Below are 17,403 nucleotides of genomic sequence, written 5' to 3'. Positions count from 1 at the left end.
GTATCAATATAAAACTTGCTGCCATGCAAATGCATGAATTATTTTATACAGATATCCAAACCCTTCAAATTGCACCATTTCAAAAATGCTTGTACTCAAGTCCACAACAGCTGGAAATGCCAGTTAAAAATGCTTATTCTTCAACACACAGACATCAATGAGCTAATTCAGAGCATTCCATGTATGTGCAATGTATGTGTTTATCAATATACTAAATAATTTTCATTGTATGCATATGGAAGACTGATATACCTTAGGTACAGAGAGCATATTTTCAATGTTGAGTACAGGCAAAATTTATGAATTGGTGTTCTGACTGCCATTCTTAAATGGTGACAAATCTCAAAGGTTTAACAGGTTTTCCATTCTCTTCCCACAGAGGTTACTTGTTATATCTTCCTACAAACCTCTGTTCTAATAAGGCCATATTTCGCTGTTCTCATAAAATTCCCTAGCGGCAAAAAATGGCAGCAGATTTATCTCCCTTTTTTCTGTCCAATCAGAACATGTGTTACATCGACTTAGATTCAACTTGACAAATGCAAGCAATGTGGAAAAACAAATATGACATGACTGAGTTCTGTCTAGAAGAAACATTTGAGTATCGCGCTCGGGAAGAGGTTCTAGTTTTCACGATACATCCGGAAATTACCAAGATCTTGCGAACGATCACTTTTGAAACAAGGTCGCTGATTGCACTACTAAATCTGATTGCCTCCAATCATGAGTCTTGAATACTCGCACCACGAAAGGGTCGTATTAGAACAGAGGTTATGTAGGAAGATGTGACAAGTAACCACTGTGGGAAGAGAATGCAGGTTTTCAACTTTTGCCCAACACACTCTGTTACACTAAACATTGCTTATAAGCAAAAACAAACTGAAAAAAAGATGTATGTATTTTATTTGTCTTTTCAAACTTCAAGTTCCACTATTGTGTAAATATAACAACACAGATTCACGCTACCCAAGCTTTCAAAGGGATCATGGCTGCCACAACTCCGTGTAAGCAGTCAGTCAACATGGCACAGATACCAGGGTTCATTTACAAATAATTTCACTGTCTGGCAAGAGTTGCCTCCCTTAATGACCACCATGGTCATCCTTTTTGAAAATAAACTTCTGAGCCAGTAACGTGACTACAACAGCTGGAAATGCCCACTTGAATCCCCTTCCAACACTTTTCAGCGCTGCACGACCTACTCCTGGGAAGTTGTCTGGGTGGTAACGCCATACTTCATTTCTGCAAAAAGGATAAGATGGGATGCTGTGACATACCAGCAGCATAAAAGTGAAAGGAAAACAGTAAGGGGAGAGTCATTTATCATAATCACATATAGGGTTTTCGCATATGGGGTCTGATCATCTCTGACACATCTCTCCAGCTCTCAAAACTCTACACTTACCTCATTTAAGAATCTGCACTACTCTCACCACAAAACCTTGCTCCATGTTTTCAAATGTGTAAACGGTCTAATTTGTAAGATTTGAGGCAATTATTGCACTACTGTTCTTGTGTCTCGCTATATAGGTGCTGGCCTCTCTAGTGGCTAACAATCCTTTCTCATCCTTAGGGACCTGAGACATCTTTAGAGGACGACAACCCTTTACAATCCTTAGGGTTAAGGTTTAGGTTTGGGGCATGGTACCCTTTCCAATCCATAGAAAGCTGACATGTCCTTAGAGGCAAACAACCCTTTAAGATTATGGTTAGGAACTTTTATCGATAAATAGGGTAAGGGTTTGGGTAGGTACTGTGAATTAATCTGAAAGAATGTGCTGTTAAAGTGAAGTACTCCCGAATTTATCAATAGATAAAACATTCAACATCTCCAAACACTGTATCAGGGAAACTCTAACAAGGGGAATGCCCTCTCCTCGAAAAGCCTGTTAGCGTATGCCGCAGACCGACTCTCGACCTATGTAACAATTATGGCGGCATCTTACTTTTTATGATTGAGTCTGGTGTATTTTCAATAGCTAATTACATTCGCTGAGTGTTATGATAACTGAAAACCTACATGTAGAAGATAAATTACCTACTCTGTCACTTCATGTTAAGTCAAATAATTGTTGTTGGTGTCACAGTAGATGTGTAGTAAAGTTTCAAGTCAGAATGTTATAGCTCACTGGCTTCAGTTCTCAGTAAACAGCAAAGAAAGCCTAAATTCGATCCCTAAAAACTTCTTTCACATATTTGATTAATTTTCAGAATGGAAATATACCTTTAGCTGAAACATGTTTGCAAGTAATAGTGATAGTTTTAGAACTTTAAAAAAATCTTTTAGCAACTTGAAGTTTGTGAAAAGTATTACTTATTACCGCCACTGAAAATGAAATACTACAGTGCGAGGGGTACACAAAGTACGCAGTCTAGACTACCAGTTGTCCAACTGTCATTTTTGTGGAAGTCGCGGTGGCTGAGCGGGCTAGGCGGTTGACTTTGTGTGCTGGCGATTAGGTGCCTGACTCTGAGGGTGCGGGTTCGAATCCCGGATGGGACTCAACCGAAAAAAGTACTAGAATTTGTACTTTACTAAGAAAGTGAAATCCCAAATATGACATATGTTACAGTGCGTTGTTCGAGTGTTTCTACTTATTGAACTAAAAACTTGCCATCGGCTGAAAGGTGTTAGCAAGTAACTGTGGCAGGTTTATACTTTCAGAAAAATTGTTGGGGTATATTAGACGTGGGTGAAAAATATAGCTAATCTCAAATCTGATCTGATCTGCCATTGATGCTTGTGATGCTTGAGTGTTAAAGTTCTGAAACTTCTTTCTTTCATGTTGATCTTAGTATTTGACAAAACTGTAAAGGTGTTTACACAGCTTTGTGATAGTTTAAAACTTTCTGTTTTTCAGGGGTGTCTGACAGGGTCAGTTAATATTCTGTTAATGTCCATGCCATTCCCCACATGCACTAAGATATCTTAATTAAATACTAATGTAAAAAATGTCTGAAAGTTGATTCTTAAATTAAGTTTAAAAAATGTGTTCTAGTGGGGATAATCTACAACCTGATAGCCTCTCTCTGGCTCTAGCGATAGTTTTGCATTCTTTAACATGTTTGGGCAGAGATGGCCATGGTGTATCATTTATTCTTTCATTCACTCGCACATGTATTTCTTTCTTTTGTTATTTTTCTGTATTTTTCATCCATTCACATATAATTCTTGCAATAATTCATTCATTCATTCTAAGGGTGAAACAGTATACTGCAGTAATCAAGTGACCTATCCCTGTTGCAGATTTTCCTTGATTGTATCTATCAGGCTAAAATGATAGGAATGATCCTCTGGACAAGCTTTTCAATGTTCATGAAGACAAAAACAAGTGAAACAACTATAACATATAAAAAAAAAACAGAAGAAGTGAAGGACAACATATGACAAAAAAACCCCCGCAAACAAAGCTTTCATTGTTGAGCTACTGAAAATCCATCATGTACATCTGTCAAGCTGGACCACTTGATGAAATTTCCATAGACTTACATGTTATTTTAGTGCAGTATAAACAGTTTTAGTGATGTGAGTTTAGGATGGACCCTTGAAAAAATTGACAGGCAAATGTTAAGTCATCTGTCAAGGACATGTATGGCCGACAAGTGGGTATGATTACTGATGATTTTGGAGGAAATGCCTGCTTGCTGGCAAGGACATGATATGTATATGTTGCAATAAGTTCTTAGACCCACGGAATGCTGCTGCCGATGGAATCTAGCCCTACAGAGGTGCTGTCAATGTGACTGGAATTAATAAACAAATTTAAAAGGTTAGTCTTTGCTGTCTTGGGTGATTCATGATTTGGGCGTGAAATTGGGGAGGTACCTGTTTTCAAAGAGTCATGGCAATTACTTTTGAAATAATGATCCACTTATGGCCATTTATAGCTCATTTAATCAGGAAATCATCTAGCTTTCGATCTATAGGCCTCGGCGGGGCCTTAAAAATATTTACGTGGGGAAATCTTACTTTCATCGTTACATCCTTTTATATGGTACTAGGGTAGTGTCTATCTTTCTACCACTGTTGCTAAGCGATACAAGCCCCAATGAGCTACGGAGAAAAGACAGAAACTATGTGATTGTAGGTAAAATAATTCCTCACAAATGTGCACAATTTGATGTGGATCTCTCAAAAAGTTAAATTCATGAAAATTATTTACGCTACACTGTATCAACATGTCAGTCTGTGGAAATTACGTCTAGTGACCCAAAAACCGGCACGGTCTGTAGTTGCATTTATCTGCAACAACAAAATACGCTAACAGGTGAATTTCAAAGAAATAGAAATGATCATCGAAACTGACAAGTTGATGACATCTTGTGACAACCCATAAGCAATACATACATGATAAAACCGCAGAATAAAAGCTTTACGTAAACCAACATAATGCACACTACAGTGCATGTGATATGTTCATGGCACTGCACTCGGCAGTTGATTTTATGTTTCTCACCGTATCCATGGATCTTTCAAGCCCCTTGCGGCCAGTAAACTCTGCAGTTGTTCGAGTTCCTTTATCCCTTCTACTTTATACTGTCTCCAGTCAGGTATTTGGATTTTCCCACCGCCTCCCATAACGAAATTTGACTGGGTTCGGCTCCCGCTTGGTCACCTTTCGTTCACCTTGCCGCCGGAAGTGGACGACGCAGTGCTTAGTTAGTTGTAAAACAACGAACACAAAACATACGGAAAATGATTATTTTCCCCGACAGCATAGCTTATATTATGCTTTAACTAACGGGCAAATGCCTTGATGACTGGAGAAACTAAAGGTGATGGTATCATTTATTTTTTTGTGTTCACAAGATTTCCACCGGCCTTGAATATATTAAGAAGTAAGAGCATAAGAAGGCCAAAGTAGCTCACAAAACCCCCCCCCCAAAACAATGGTGTTAAAAAGACATGCTTATGTTCATTTATTTCACACATTATCCAAATTGATTTGGATATACTATGATCGAGATAACTGCATGCTAATATGTATGATATTGCAGGACATCTTAATGGTTGATTGAGCTACAAATACAATTCTGAGGACACAGACATGTGATTCTTAGGTTTCTTTAAAGCTTTAGACTTGATTTAGATGTGCTCTGGAATAAAAAAAATAACAACCATAAACTCACTCAATCTTACTGTGGAAAAAGATCATACAAAACTGTCATGATATTGACTGAGCCAGTGGTCCATCTCACTCTGGTCCATATTTCTCCACTGTCACAGGCCAGACCTGTAACTACATGTATTGAAAAAGGACAGATATTTTCATGGCCAAGTCTAGTCTGTCATACACACCCTGAAGCAAATATACCCAAGGATTTAACACACACAAGTCTATAAATTGTTGCAAGTCTTGATTTCCACTGCTTCTGAAAATGAAGAAAGTTAAAATACTGCATTTATAATTGGTCTCGGTCAAAGCTCACCACTTCCATATTTATTAAGGTAAAATATATGAAAATGCCACAACAGACATGTCAATAAGAAGTTATATACATAAAGAGGGGTAAGTGTAAAGGATGTAAACTTAATTTTGTAAATAAATTTGTAGGTTCTTCATGTTTCTGTTCCTAAAAATGTAAATGTCATTCATAATTCAAACACCTGATTCAAACATAGTCGTACTCCACTGAATATGTTTAACCTTTATCAGCATATGTTTTGCAAAACGAAAAAATGCAAATGAATCCTCCGGTTGGCTAATACAATACCAAGATAGTATCAACAAATCGACTGCAAATTAAAGACACCGTTTTTCACAGAAGTTCCTTCTTGCTTCAGATTGTATTATCAAATTATTATTAATATTGGGATAAAATCTACATTTACATGATTATTATTTTACAAGACTGAATTTAATCATACTAAATAAATTAGTATTTTTGTGGGCAGGTAAATTTTGGAGAGAGAGAGCTTCCGACACCAGAAATGGTTTTCACTCATTGTACCTAAGTGGGGAATCAAACCTGGGTGAGAAAGAGATGAGGTTACATCACTGCTCCTCATCCAAACAAAGATAAACCTGGAGTTCTACAACCAATCTTCAGGCAGATTGATGATGTCTTAGATAATTAGATAATCGTTAACCACAGTAAGAAGACATCAATGCATATTACATATGTAAAATATTTGTAAAATATTTGATCCTGTGGTGCATGCACCTCATGCATTTCATCTGCATAAGGTTTGCAGTTGTTTTCCCCAAGTTAGTGGAGTAATTATTCTTCGATGTAACCAAATGTGTCTACTTAACAAAGAGTGATTGCTCTAAGTGAATCTAAAGCTTTGATGGGTAGTATACTTTATACCAAATAAATATGTACAACAATCATTTTCCAAATGTCTATTTAATTCTCCACTGTCTATGCTAAACCCATAGTACCTACATCATATCATTACTTGAATGAGTCCTCATATTGCCTGCTTGGAGTCTCAATATCAATTATTTTGTCCCCTGGACCCTCAGTTTTGTAATTCAAGGTTAAACCATGTGACCATTTTAGTTTGACAAAGGTGGCTACTAATCTAGCAATAAAGAAGTCCTTCTCAAAATCAGTTTATTTTTGCAACCCCAACATGCTCAATATATTTTATGACATTGAAGCAGATAACTATTTTGATTTACCTATGATGGCCAGAATAGGTTAATAACTGTCATTTTCTGATGTACTGTCAAAAGAAACAAACCTTCCATATACCTAATTAAACACATTGCACACTGGAATAAAATGTTTGGATGTACTAACACTGTTGAAGTGCATAAATACATCACATGCAACAGGTTCCTACATTTGACCTTTCACTCAACAGACTTTCTTTCAAATATTTTAATAAAGAAAAGATTGTTAGTATTTTTCATAAAAGATCACACTCTTTTAGCTAACCTAAAGCCAAACTACCTTAGGTAACAAAGAATCTTTTTGCACAAGTTCAGCATTGTGAAGTCAAGGCTGAATATTGTCAATTCAGTTTAGAATATAAATTTGTTAGTCTTTTATTGACAATCACATTTAGGGAGCAAGAGATTTTCCTTTTCCTCTGCATTTTATTTAAAACAAGGATTGCCTACCATAAAATCAGGAATATGCCATTTCCAGTGAGAATCTTCATCATTTCTGGCCACATGTACAAATGCAGTTTTACTCTTAAACTAAATCAAATGCCCAAGTATATGCAAATCCATCCCTGAATTTCAGTTGATCAAGTTCATCTAGATGATAGTACAGGTGACTACAGACATGTGTATGCCAATGTCATGATGCCTTGAAACAAGAAGGCCTTCTTGAGTTCAGTACTGAAGAAATCTTGTTCATTTTTTCATATTACAACCTGTACAAGAAGATCCTGGACAGAATTGGTCTTCAATTCAATGCTTACTGTTAGAGGTGATAATAGGATCAAGTGATCAGGCTCGCTGACTTGGTTGACACGTCATTTCTCAGTTGCTCATGATGCTGATCACTTGATCATCTGGTCCAGACTCGACACTACCATTGTCTTTTGTACAGTGAACAACAGGGTTGTGTATTCCATAGGTATTACCATTTATCAGGAACCACAGTGTTTGACAGTGAGTGATACTGACTGTACATACACAGCTTATTTTCTACTTGCTAAATCCCCAAACTAAATGTTATGATGATCATAACAGAAATTTCTAAATTAGATGTGACTTAAAAGGGATTGTATGTTCTTTTTCATAAAATAAGTAATTGTCACACAGTTACACTGAAACACTTCGGTGAAAATGCACGAGTGAGTTCATTTTTCCACATACTTCGCAATATTCCAGCTATATGGTGAGAGTCTGTAAATAACTGAGCCTGCTCAGACCATCCAGAGATCAACATCATGAGCATCGATCTACGTGATTGAAAACTGACGATGTGTCAACCAAGTCAGCAAGCCTGACCACCCAATCACACACCCAAGATACATTTAAAGTCAGACCTTCACGGGTCTCAATGAAAATCTATGTCTGTGTACATTGTAACATAAACCAGAAAGATAATCACAGTGAGTAATCGAGTTTAGTTTTAATCAGCTTTGAGCAATATTCCAGCAGTATCACAGACATGGGATTCACATACTGTATCCATGTGGGGTATAGAGCCCAGGCCTTCAGTGTGACAGGCGAACGCTACCCCACCATCAAGGTATAATCACAAAACTTGTACATGTATTTATGTTGACCAAGTTTGAGAAAAAAGCACTTCAAGATATTTATTCCTTCGAAAGTGCAGCAATGACAAAACAACACAAAGAAACATACATATATTTATTTCCAAGTATGTATTAAATTTATCATATTATTCATAGCACACGCACACTGCATTCAGCACTGTCTACAGAATGTTTATCAACCTCAAGTCCTCGGGCCTAAGACTATCTCTCACTGAGGTTGTCAATACATACAAACAGATCTTGAATATACGATCTATATCACCAAGAGTCCTACTAAGAATTTTTTCTGCTTCATTACAAAACAAGGAAAAACAATGAACATGTAATGATCTAAAGAAATGACTTGATTTTGTGATATTACACCTTGTTCATGAGGACAAGCTCTTTTAATATAAATCTACATCATGATGGCAATATTATCAAATATTTTTCAAAAATGTTCCTGGTGTCCCTTGAATCTGGAAGAATTCTGGGAAACACAAAAACTTGACCTCAGTGTCCACCTACACAGTCTCTGTCTGTCACAACATTTATTGAGGTAGAGCCAGGAGTGTCTGCTGCCCTTGAGGGAGGTAGATGACATTCCTAGTTCGGGACAGCTGGTAGGCGATATCTTCTGCAGCTTCAATCTTCCTCAGTTCCACCAGACCCTCTCCTGCCTCACCAAATGCCCTGGCCAGGAGGTTAGCGGCACTGGAATCCCCCTCGGCAGAAATAATGGCAGCTTTTTTCTGTTGTTCAGCCTGGGAAAACAGAAAGGGCATAAATGAGCAAGGGTTAGGGCTGTAATGATGTATCAGACTACCAATGGATTGCAATTGTTGACCCTGCAACAGAAATTTATCAATGGTAGAAAGAAAAACTGTCAATGCATTGACAGTATTTGACTACTGATATTTCACTAAATGACTTCTGTTGATAAATGTGCAATGCAAAATACACAATGTTTGGGTGCAGACTTGCAGCTTCATTGAGTTTATGTTTTAACTGTTAACTTGATTGGGGTTTCAAGCTTCTTGTCAGTTAATAAAAGACACTGAAACTACTTGGAACTTTATATTCTTTCATATAAACCATACATTCATTTGGGAAATGACTTCATATGAAACAATACAAGGAGAAGCAAACTATTGCAACAGTTGGTCATAATAAACTATTGCTATCATACTCATAGTAGCATGTAGCAGTAGACTATTGTTATAGCAACAGTACGATGCAATAGCTGTTTCCCCTTCAATAGTCATCCCTAGCATGTGTGTATTTGTCTGATGCAGCAATAGGCAATGCCTTGTTATATCCGAGCAGCTCATAAAGATTGAGTTTTTGACCAGTGGTTGACAACATCAGCAGAGATCCATACTACACTACCAATATAAACCACAAAAATTACTGGTTTGAAGAATTCCTGAAGCATAAGAAGAATAACTGATACAACTTGTCACATTAGCACTAAAATCTACTGGGGATGTCAAAAGATGAACTAAAAGTAGATCTTCCTGACCAAAGAAGTGGGCATAGACTGACTCGCTTCTTGATAGCAAACACAACCACCTAGTGACAAACTGTCCATGACACCATGCTGAAGAGTCAGGACTTCTCACAAGAAATGAGTTTTCTGACCATTCAAATCTGCATCACAAATTGTACCTCTGTGGGGAAATAGAACTGGGGTCTTTAGCATGGTGAGTGGATATTGCACTGCCCCCCTGCTCAACTGTCATCCTACCTTCTCTACAATGTATCTGGCTCGCTCAGCATCCTGCTGGGCAACCTGCTTCATCTCAACAGCTTCGGTGAACTCTTTGCCAAATGTTAAATGTGTCTAGAAACAAAAAGAAAAGACATGGTTTACTTTCATGTGAGTGTGGTGTGAACAGTTATTGTGTGTACCTGTATGTAAATTTTGCAGGCTAAATTTATACTCAGGTCCAAGGAACTCAAAATGTCAACTGAACATACCCATTGGTTTGTTGTTGTCATTATTATATTCAGACCATAAAACCTTAGTTAGATTTTAACTCAAGACTCAGAAAATATACTGGAATACATGCATATAGTTTAATAAGACAAAGTCATCAAAATCCCCAACAATGGAAAATACTCTTCATGAAAATCTCTAATGATTATGTCAAAAGTTTTTGCACGCATATACTAAAATGGAAGTAGAGTATTCAATGGTTTTAAGATCTGCTCCAAAAAGGAGCAATACCACCAACTTCAGTTGACGCCAACCTTGTTGCCATGGCAACAGTGAATAAATATTTTAATCAGAATTCCAAATCTACCAAAAGACACCAGTTCATCAATAGATATGAATATGAATGAAATCTGGGAAAGAAACTGGACAGTTTAAAGGTTCAAGCCCTGAAAAGAGCACTACCACCAATTTGAGTCTAAGTCAAACTTGTTGGCATGGAAATATCAAAAATATCTAATTCAGCATTTGCAAATTTCTAAAAGGTACCAGTGCACCACCTGACCTATCCATGTGCCAAGTTTGGTGAAGAAACAGTAAACAACTTTAAGGATCTGCTTTGGAAAAGACAAATGTGTACAGATGGACGAACGGACAGACATGTCCATTTTCATATCCTCCCCACAAAATGCGTTGTCGGGGATAAAAATTGCATTGTGATAATCCAGTAAAATGATGAAGGTAGTTGGTCCTCACCAAGGAGATGTCGTCAAGTATCATCCCAAACTGAAGTGCTCGATCCGTGAGCTCCTCACTGACTCTCTGTGATACAAGTTCTCTCTGTGTGATCATCTCACTGGCATCAAACTGGGCCTGAAAAGGATAAATAGAGCATTAACCCCATTCAATATCTCACAAGCTGACATTATAGAATAGGGAAAGAAGCAAGTTACCTTTCAAATACAAAATTCATGTGCCACTAAGCCTTATTACCTAGTGGCCCTGATGAATACGTACTAGCCGACGACCACAGGATCATCATAAATTTCGCACACTGATAGAATAACCATGTTCTCTTATCAAGCAGCTATGAGGTTGACTTTCTTTGAAATACGTTTGACAGAAACTCTGGACAACAGAAACTGTTGGCTCCAAACAAAATTAAGAAAAATCAAGAATGGTCACTTGTTACAGAAAAATAGTGAACAAAGAACCCAAATATGGATACAATTACCAAACTAGTCACTGTCTCTCATAAAAAAAACCCCCACCCCCCAAAAAAAAAATCCTGCCTCATTACAATCACTAAAACTTTAGATTTTAGATCTCTTAAAATGAGTGATTCCATTGGCATAGAGTAACTCATTAGCAATCCTTGATTTATCAGGAAATGACATGTGTGTGTATTTCTTGTAAATACTCACTACAACAGCTTTCAACACTTCATTAGTTATGGAAGGGAGGACTCTCTCATCATAATCCACACCGATGTTAGAGAACAGCTTTGGCAGCTGATCTACCTTGGGGCGGAACAGGATTCTCAAAGTGATGTTGACGTTCTGCAAGTCTGTAACCATTGAAAGGATTTAAGTGAATAAGGTGAGAAAATTCAAAGTGTGTACCCACCATCTACAAACACCGAAGATACTTATTCCTTGACATATGTTGACTTTCACCATGCTCAGCAAAAAAAATTCCAGCTATGATACCTTTTGACTGAATTTGTAGTAAGCTGGTTTTAGCACTATTCCAGTAATATCAAGGCAGGGACACCACCGCCGCAGGGGTTCACACATTGTACCAACGTGGGGAACTGAACCGAGGTCTGAGCGGAAGCTTTAACCACAAGGTTACCACATGGTCCCTGCTATATGACAGCCTACTAGACATAATCAACTCAGAAAGAGGCAAACCAGAGGTTGACATTATGAGCAACATTCCACACCTTTGATTTACTTCTATGTGCAGGTCACCAAGTCTCAGACTTCAACCAATCCATCCAGCCATCCTCGCATTATACACACACATTTTGCGATGCAAATGTAAACCAAAGCTTATACCATGTTATAAGGTAAGATATTCTTAGTTTCTAGCTACCTTTGCTTCCTGTGATGACAGGAATATTGCGGGGTCTTGATCGAACATCGAAGATTATGGGTCTCTGTACCCATGGAACAAGAAAGTGAGTTCCCTCTCCTACAACATATTCTCTCACCCCTTGGAAGCGATCGAAAATAACAGCTCTGTGTCCACCGTCAACTGAAAAGAGTAAACAAGTTGTATTAACACACTTAGGGACACCAGTTTTAGCTATGTAACAATGTTTGGTTGTTGTTTAACTCTGCAATCAGTAATATACCAATGACAGTCTGCAAATAATTGCTTCTCTTCAAGACAATCCAGCGATCAGCATCATGAGCAATGGGATATGATACCATTGAACAACAAGTCACACAGTCTGAATACCCAATCCCATTAATTGCCTCTTATGTCAAGCATGGGTTGCTCAAGTCTTCAGTGTAGGTGAGTCACAATCAGCCAACTTGATCTGTGTGGGTGGTCAAAAATAATGCAGATCTTAGTCCTATAACACTTCCATGATACTGACAAAGGAGGATCTGATATAGAGTTGATCTTCAGTAACTCATGCTTATCACAAGAGGTGATTAATGGGTTTGGGTGGTCAGGCTTGCTGACTTAGTTCACACGTCATCGCTTCCCAGTTGTGTAGATCAATGTTTATGGTACTGATTACAGGATTGTCTGCTCCAGGCTTGATTATATACAGAAATGGGCTTCACACACTGTAACCATGTGAGGAATCGAACTCCGGTCTTCGGCATGACAAATGGACTCTTAACCACTAGGCTACCCTACTGCCCTCAGACTCCTGACAAATCTGCGATTCTGTCCAACCAGGATTAGTTTCTGGAGTGCCTAAGGCACACAACTCTGCACACAGAATGGATGAAAGAAAGCATCAGCGGTTCCTTAGATGAGCCTCAGTCACAAGACATCAGAACTCTAGTTACATCATGTGCTTTCATTCTGAAGCGAATAGGCACTACATGTATTAGATTCAAAGTATGATGAATCCAGAATCCACACTAGGTGAAGTATTTAATACTTTATTCAGTCACTTTCAATATGAACTGCAAGTACACACCACTATTTGTAGTGTCAGCTTTTCCATAATGTTCATATCATGTCGCTATTACTGTATGTCTTCTATGTGAGAATTACAGTATCACAGTTGATCGAAAGTAGTAGCCAAAACACACATATGAAATATATATATTTTATCTAATTCTTGTACTTCTGTACAAAAGCATTAATAAGAACACACTACAAATTTACTGGCATTACAGTGTTGTCTATACAGGATTATTCCTTTTGCTCAAAAATATTACTTCCTAATAACTATGCATTTATGGCATATATTTAATCATTTAAAATAAATTGGGACATTTTGACTATCCCAGTGTGACAATTTGACCAAACCTGGGGCAATTTGACCAGATTTGCTGGGCTATTGTGTTGCTGGTCAGTTTGACTGGTGCCGAAATAAACAAGTCTGGGCCAGACAATCCAGCGATCAACAGAATGAGTGTAGATCTATACAGTTGGGATATGATGAGATGCATTAACAATGTCAGTCAGCCTGACCCCATTCACTGCATCTTGTGACAAACATGGGCTGCAGATGACCAATTCTAACCCTGATCTTCACAGATGGCCCCGGTCTAAGCTCTTCTGACTTACGTGTGAAAGCTTAAGACAGTCGGCTACCTGACCACTAAGGTAATGCAAGCAAGGCAGCACACATTAGTTAAAAAACAAAGCATCTGGCATTGTAAAATATTACTACCTTCTGACAGAAATTTTACTCATCAACTTTAACGCCATTAGGTCGGGTATGACGAAGACTACAGAACATTTTCAAGTTTCTAACCATTTAAAAATGAAACGAATCATTATCACGATTATGATTTCCTACCACACCAAGAAACTGACCAATCTGAGTAGTTGCGATAGCTTTGATCAATCACAAATATATAGATTGCGTTAACGAGGAGGATCTATCTCAGTATCTGCTTAACATTATGAAAGATAAAACATGCGTCTCATCGAAGGGCACGCAGAGATGAATGTACCGTTGAAAAGTGCTGTTTGAACAACTCCACCGGCCACTGCCAGACCAAGTCCGAGCTTTCCTATATTACTAAACAACCGCTGTGCCATCTTGCACTCTGTTAGGCAATCGAATGCTTTACAGTTATTTGCATCAGCTAGATCGTAAAATTGTGATGAAACTCTCGCCCATGTGTAGGGTACAGGAAGTGAACTAAGCGCATGTCTACCAAGAGATAATGCAAAAGTTGAAGTTTGTCAATAGCGAAATGAGATCCACGGCAATTCAGATAGCAACACACGCTCGTCTCTCAAAAAGCAAATTGTAGAATAATTTTAAAGAAACAATATAAGTATGTTCTATGATATAGTATGTTTAACAGAAACACATATTTTCGACTTAAAGCAAATGTCGTTTCTAATCATAATATAATCACGGGAAAAATAGTTTTTGTAAAGTGAAATCTAACTGAAATATATTTCGGTTTTCACAACCTGTACATGAATGAGAACGGTGGAAAATGTTGCGAAATGCTTTAGTCTGTGACATAGCCTGTAACAATCCAGCAACTGAATGTACTAGCAACCGTCTGTGTCCTATCACTAAAATATCACAAAAAACAAGGTATCTCAGACAATAAATTCAAAAGAGCTGTGACGCCACCAGTAAAAGCGTGGTAACAACTGCTTTTAGCCCATGGAGATGTTTAGGATCAGAAATACGTGTAATGACTTTCTTTTAATCTTACTATTTTCTAAAAGTTTGGCCCTTTTGATTTTAATCTATAGCCCCTTTGATCTTCCCTTGGCCCTTTTGTCTTTTCTTTGGCCCCTTTGACCGTATCAGGTTTGGTCCTTTGGTTCGTTTGTCGTGTTGTCCTGTTCCCGTGACCCGGGAGTTGACCTCGTGGGTACAATTATACTTCCTCTTGTTAGCTCAAGTAAAAGCGTGTTGGTGGGGTAAAATTGGTAAAATCGTTCACTCGTCACGACGAAGTCCCGGGTTCGATTCCCCACACGGGTACATTGAGTGAAGTCCATATCTGATGTCCCTCGTCGCCATGTTGCTGGGATATTGCTAAAAGCGGCGCAAAAGCATAATCACTCACTGAAGCAAAAGCCGTGCGCTTGCGGTGAGTGCTCGACAGTGGGGTACGCTGATATTTAACGGGCGCTTCAAACGGCGTATTCTGTTTTCCATTCTGAGATCTCACTGGATAAACGTGATTTTCCCACTGAAGATATCCTCGCCTATTGGAATAAAATCATGGACATGCCGTGGCTTAATTTTCCAATGAAAACAATTTCAACAACATGCTATGAATATGTTGATAACTAAATATAATGGCACAGTACTGACAAGAAGGCACCATGGAGGATCTCCACCTATTATAACAGTCAGTCATGGGCTTAATTTGGGGGAAACTCAACACTGATCGTTGGGACAGTTGTATACAAATGGTTGACTTCTCTTCAGCCTACAACGCGATCCAACCGCACATCATTGTGAGGAAGTTGCAAACGATTGGGGTGAATTCGAAAGTGATTAAATGGATCGGAGATTTTCTACATGCAAGATTTCAGTGTGTGAAAGTTACCGACGGTGTATTGGACGTGAAGGAGATCAATACAGGGGCGACACGTGGTAGTGTTATGTCGCCTGTACTCTTCGCTCTATACACTTGTCGTAGAGGCGACTAACGGGATCGGGTGGTCAGGCTCGCTGACTTGGTCGAGACATGTCATCGGTTCCCAGTTGAGCTGATGGATGCTCATGTTGTTGATCAATAGATTGTCTGGTCCAGACTCGATTATTTACAGACCGCCGCCATATAGATGGAATATTACTGAGTGCGGCATAAAACTGAACGCACTCAATCTAAACTCACTCACTCAAGCACTCACTCACACACTCCATACACTAATGACTGCTCTAGGGTAGAAAAAACCCTGCACAATTGTGAAGTTTGCTGACGATGCAGCCATTGTTGGGGTTGAAGTTCACATCATGGTATCCAGAGAATTTATTATATTTAAATGTGAAGACGACACACGGAGTATTGATTTCAGAACAACAGGACCACCCTTTTTCATTAATGATGCGCTAGTTGACAGAGTTACTGAATACAAATAAGTTGGAACATTTATTGATATTGTTTCCCAGTCTGTTATGATGTTGTTTTGTGCCACTTTTATTCAGAGAATACAGTGTTCATTTGTTCTTCTCAGTACTGGTTCGAGTCTCTTTCGGTCAAACATTTCCAAACTTAACAAAATTGTAAATACAGGTAGTAAAATAGCCAGGTCACTTTAGATCTTTCACTTCACTATAAGCGACAAGAACTTTCAACGGTTGAAAAAATCATAAATGACACAACCCATTATCTACACCTAGAGTATGAGCCTTTACTCTCGGACCGCCGCTACACAGGGCCAGTCACCAAGACTAAACGAACTCGAACGGCGGGTGTACCTCAAAGAATAGAACTTTTAAGCAAATCTTGAATGACCAACTGTCTATCTGTCTGTCAACATTGCTTGCACGAGATATATTTATTCCTCTGCTCTAATAGTGAAGAAAAGAATAAGGATGAAACGTGTTATTATTACCCCCCTCCCCCCTCCCCAAAAAGACTCACCCCCCAAAAAACCCCCAAACCCCCCAAAAAACCCCCAAAAACAAAAAAAAAAAAAAAACAAAACCCAAAAACCAAAACCCTAGAAAAAAAAGCAAACAACAACACCCACCCACCCCCAAACCCCGAGTTTTTATTCATTGGTCCGAAAGTTTGTCTCAGTTAGCGAAGATATTTTTGCTTAGTACATATCAAACCAAACCCAAGAAATACAACGTTTTCATATTCAAAACGAAGTTTTCAACGGAGACAATATTTTCAGATTCTATCCACAGAATATGTAATATTGACAAATGTAATAATTCAACATTCCAAAAAGAACATTCATTGTAACATTTTCATAATATATTTTGTTGTAATAAACAAGATTCTCTGTGTAGTGTTTGCATCAGGGTTAATTTAGTCACCAGTTGATGTCTACTAACTGCATCACTGCAGTCTGTATTAATTTTCAGGTTTTGGAAGGATAGTTCAGAAAAGTGTCGGTGAGGCAGGGTCATCGCGTCTGTAAATTCTTGTTCGTTTCCGGAACT

General features: G+C 38.3%; 2 protein-coding genes across 2 annotated transcripts; both read right to left on the bottom strand.

The window, feature by feature from the left end:
* Positions 1-886: 886 nt before the first annotated feature.
* On the bottom strand, positions 887-4,635 carry LOC137298817 (NADH dehydrogenase [ubiquinone] 1 beta subcomplex subunit 3-like). The gene is made up of 2 exons (XM_067831088.1): positions 4,458-4,635; positions 887-1,242 (listed from the first exon to the last, which is right to left on the bottom strand). Exons 1-2 carry the CDS (start codon positions 4,577-4,579, stop codon positions 1,083-1,085), a joined length of 282 nt encoding a protein of 93 aa, XP_067687189.1. The 5' UTR covers positions 4,580-4,635; the 3' UTR covers positions 887-1,082.
* A 3,634-nt stretch (positions 4,636-8,269) lies between these two features.
* Positions 8,270-14,500, bottom strand: LOC137297974 (prohibitin 1-like). Its single transcript, XM_067829981.1, has 6 exons — positions 14,258-14,500; positions 12,201-12,362; positions 11,528-11,670; positions 10,860-10,976; positions 9,915-10,010; positions 8,270-8,931 (listed from the first exon to the last, which is right to left on the bottom strand). Exons 1-6 carry the CDS (start codon positions 14,343-14,345, stop codon positions 8,719-8,721), a joined length of 819 nt encoding a protein of 272 aa, XP_067686082.1. The 5' UTR covers positions 14,346-14,500; the 3' UTR covers positions 8,270-8,718.
* Between the last annotated feature and the right edge of the window lie 2,903 nt (positions 14,501-17,403).

Source organism: Haliotis asinina, chromosome 10, assembly GCF_037392515.1.
Source record: "Haliotis asinina isolate JCU_RB_2024 chromosome 10, JCU_Hal_asi_v2, whole genome shotgun sequence".
Lineage (NCBI taxonomy): Eukaryota > Metazoa > Mollusca > Gastropoda > Lepetellida > Haliotidae > Haliotis > Haliotis asinina.
Note: the sequence above shows the minus strand (reverse complement) of the source record. Positions and strands in the feature narration are given on the sequence as shown.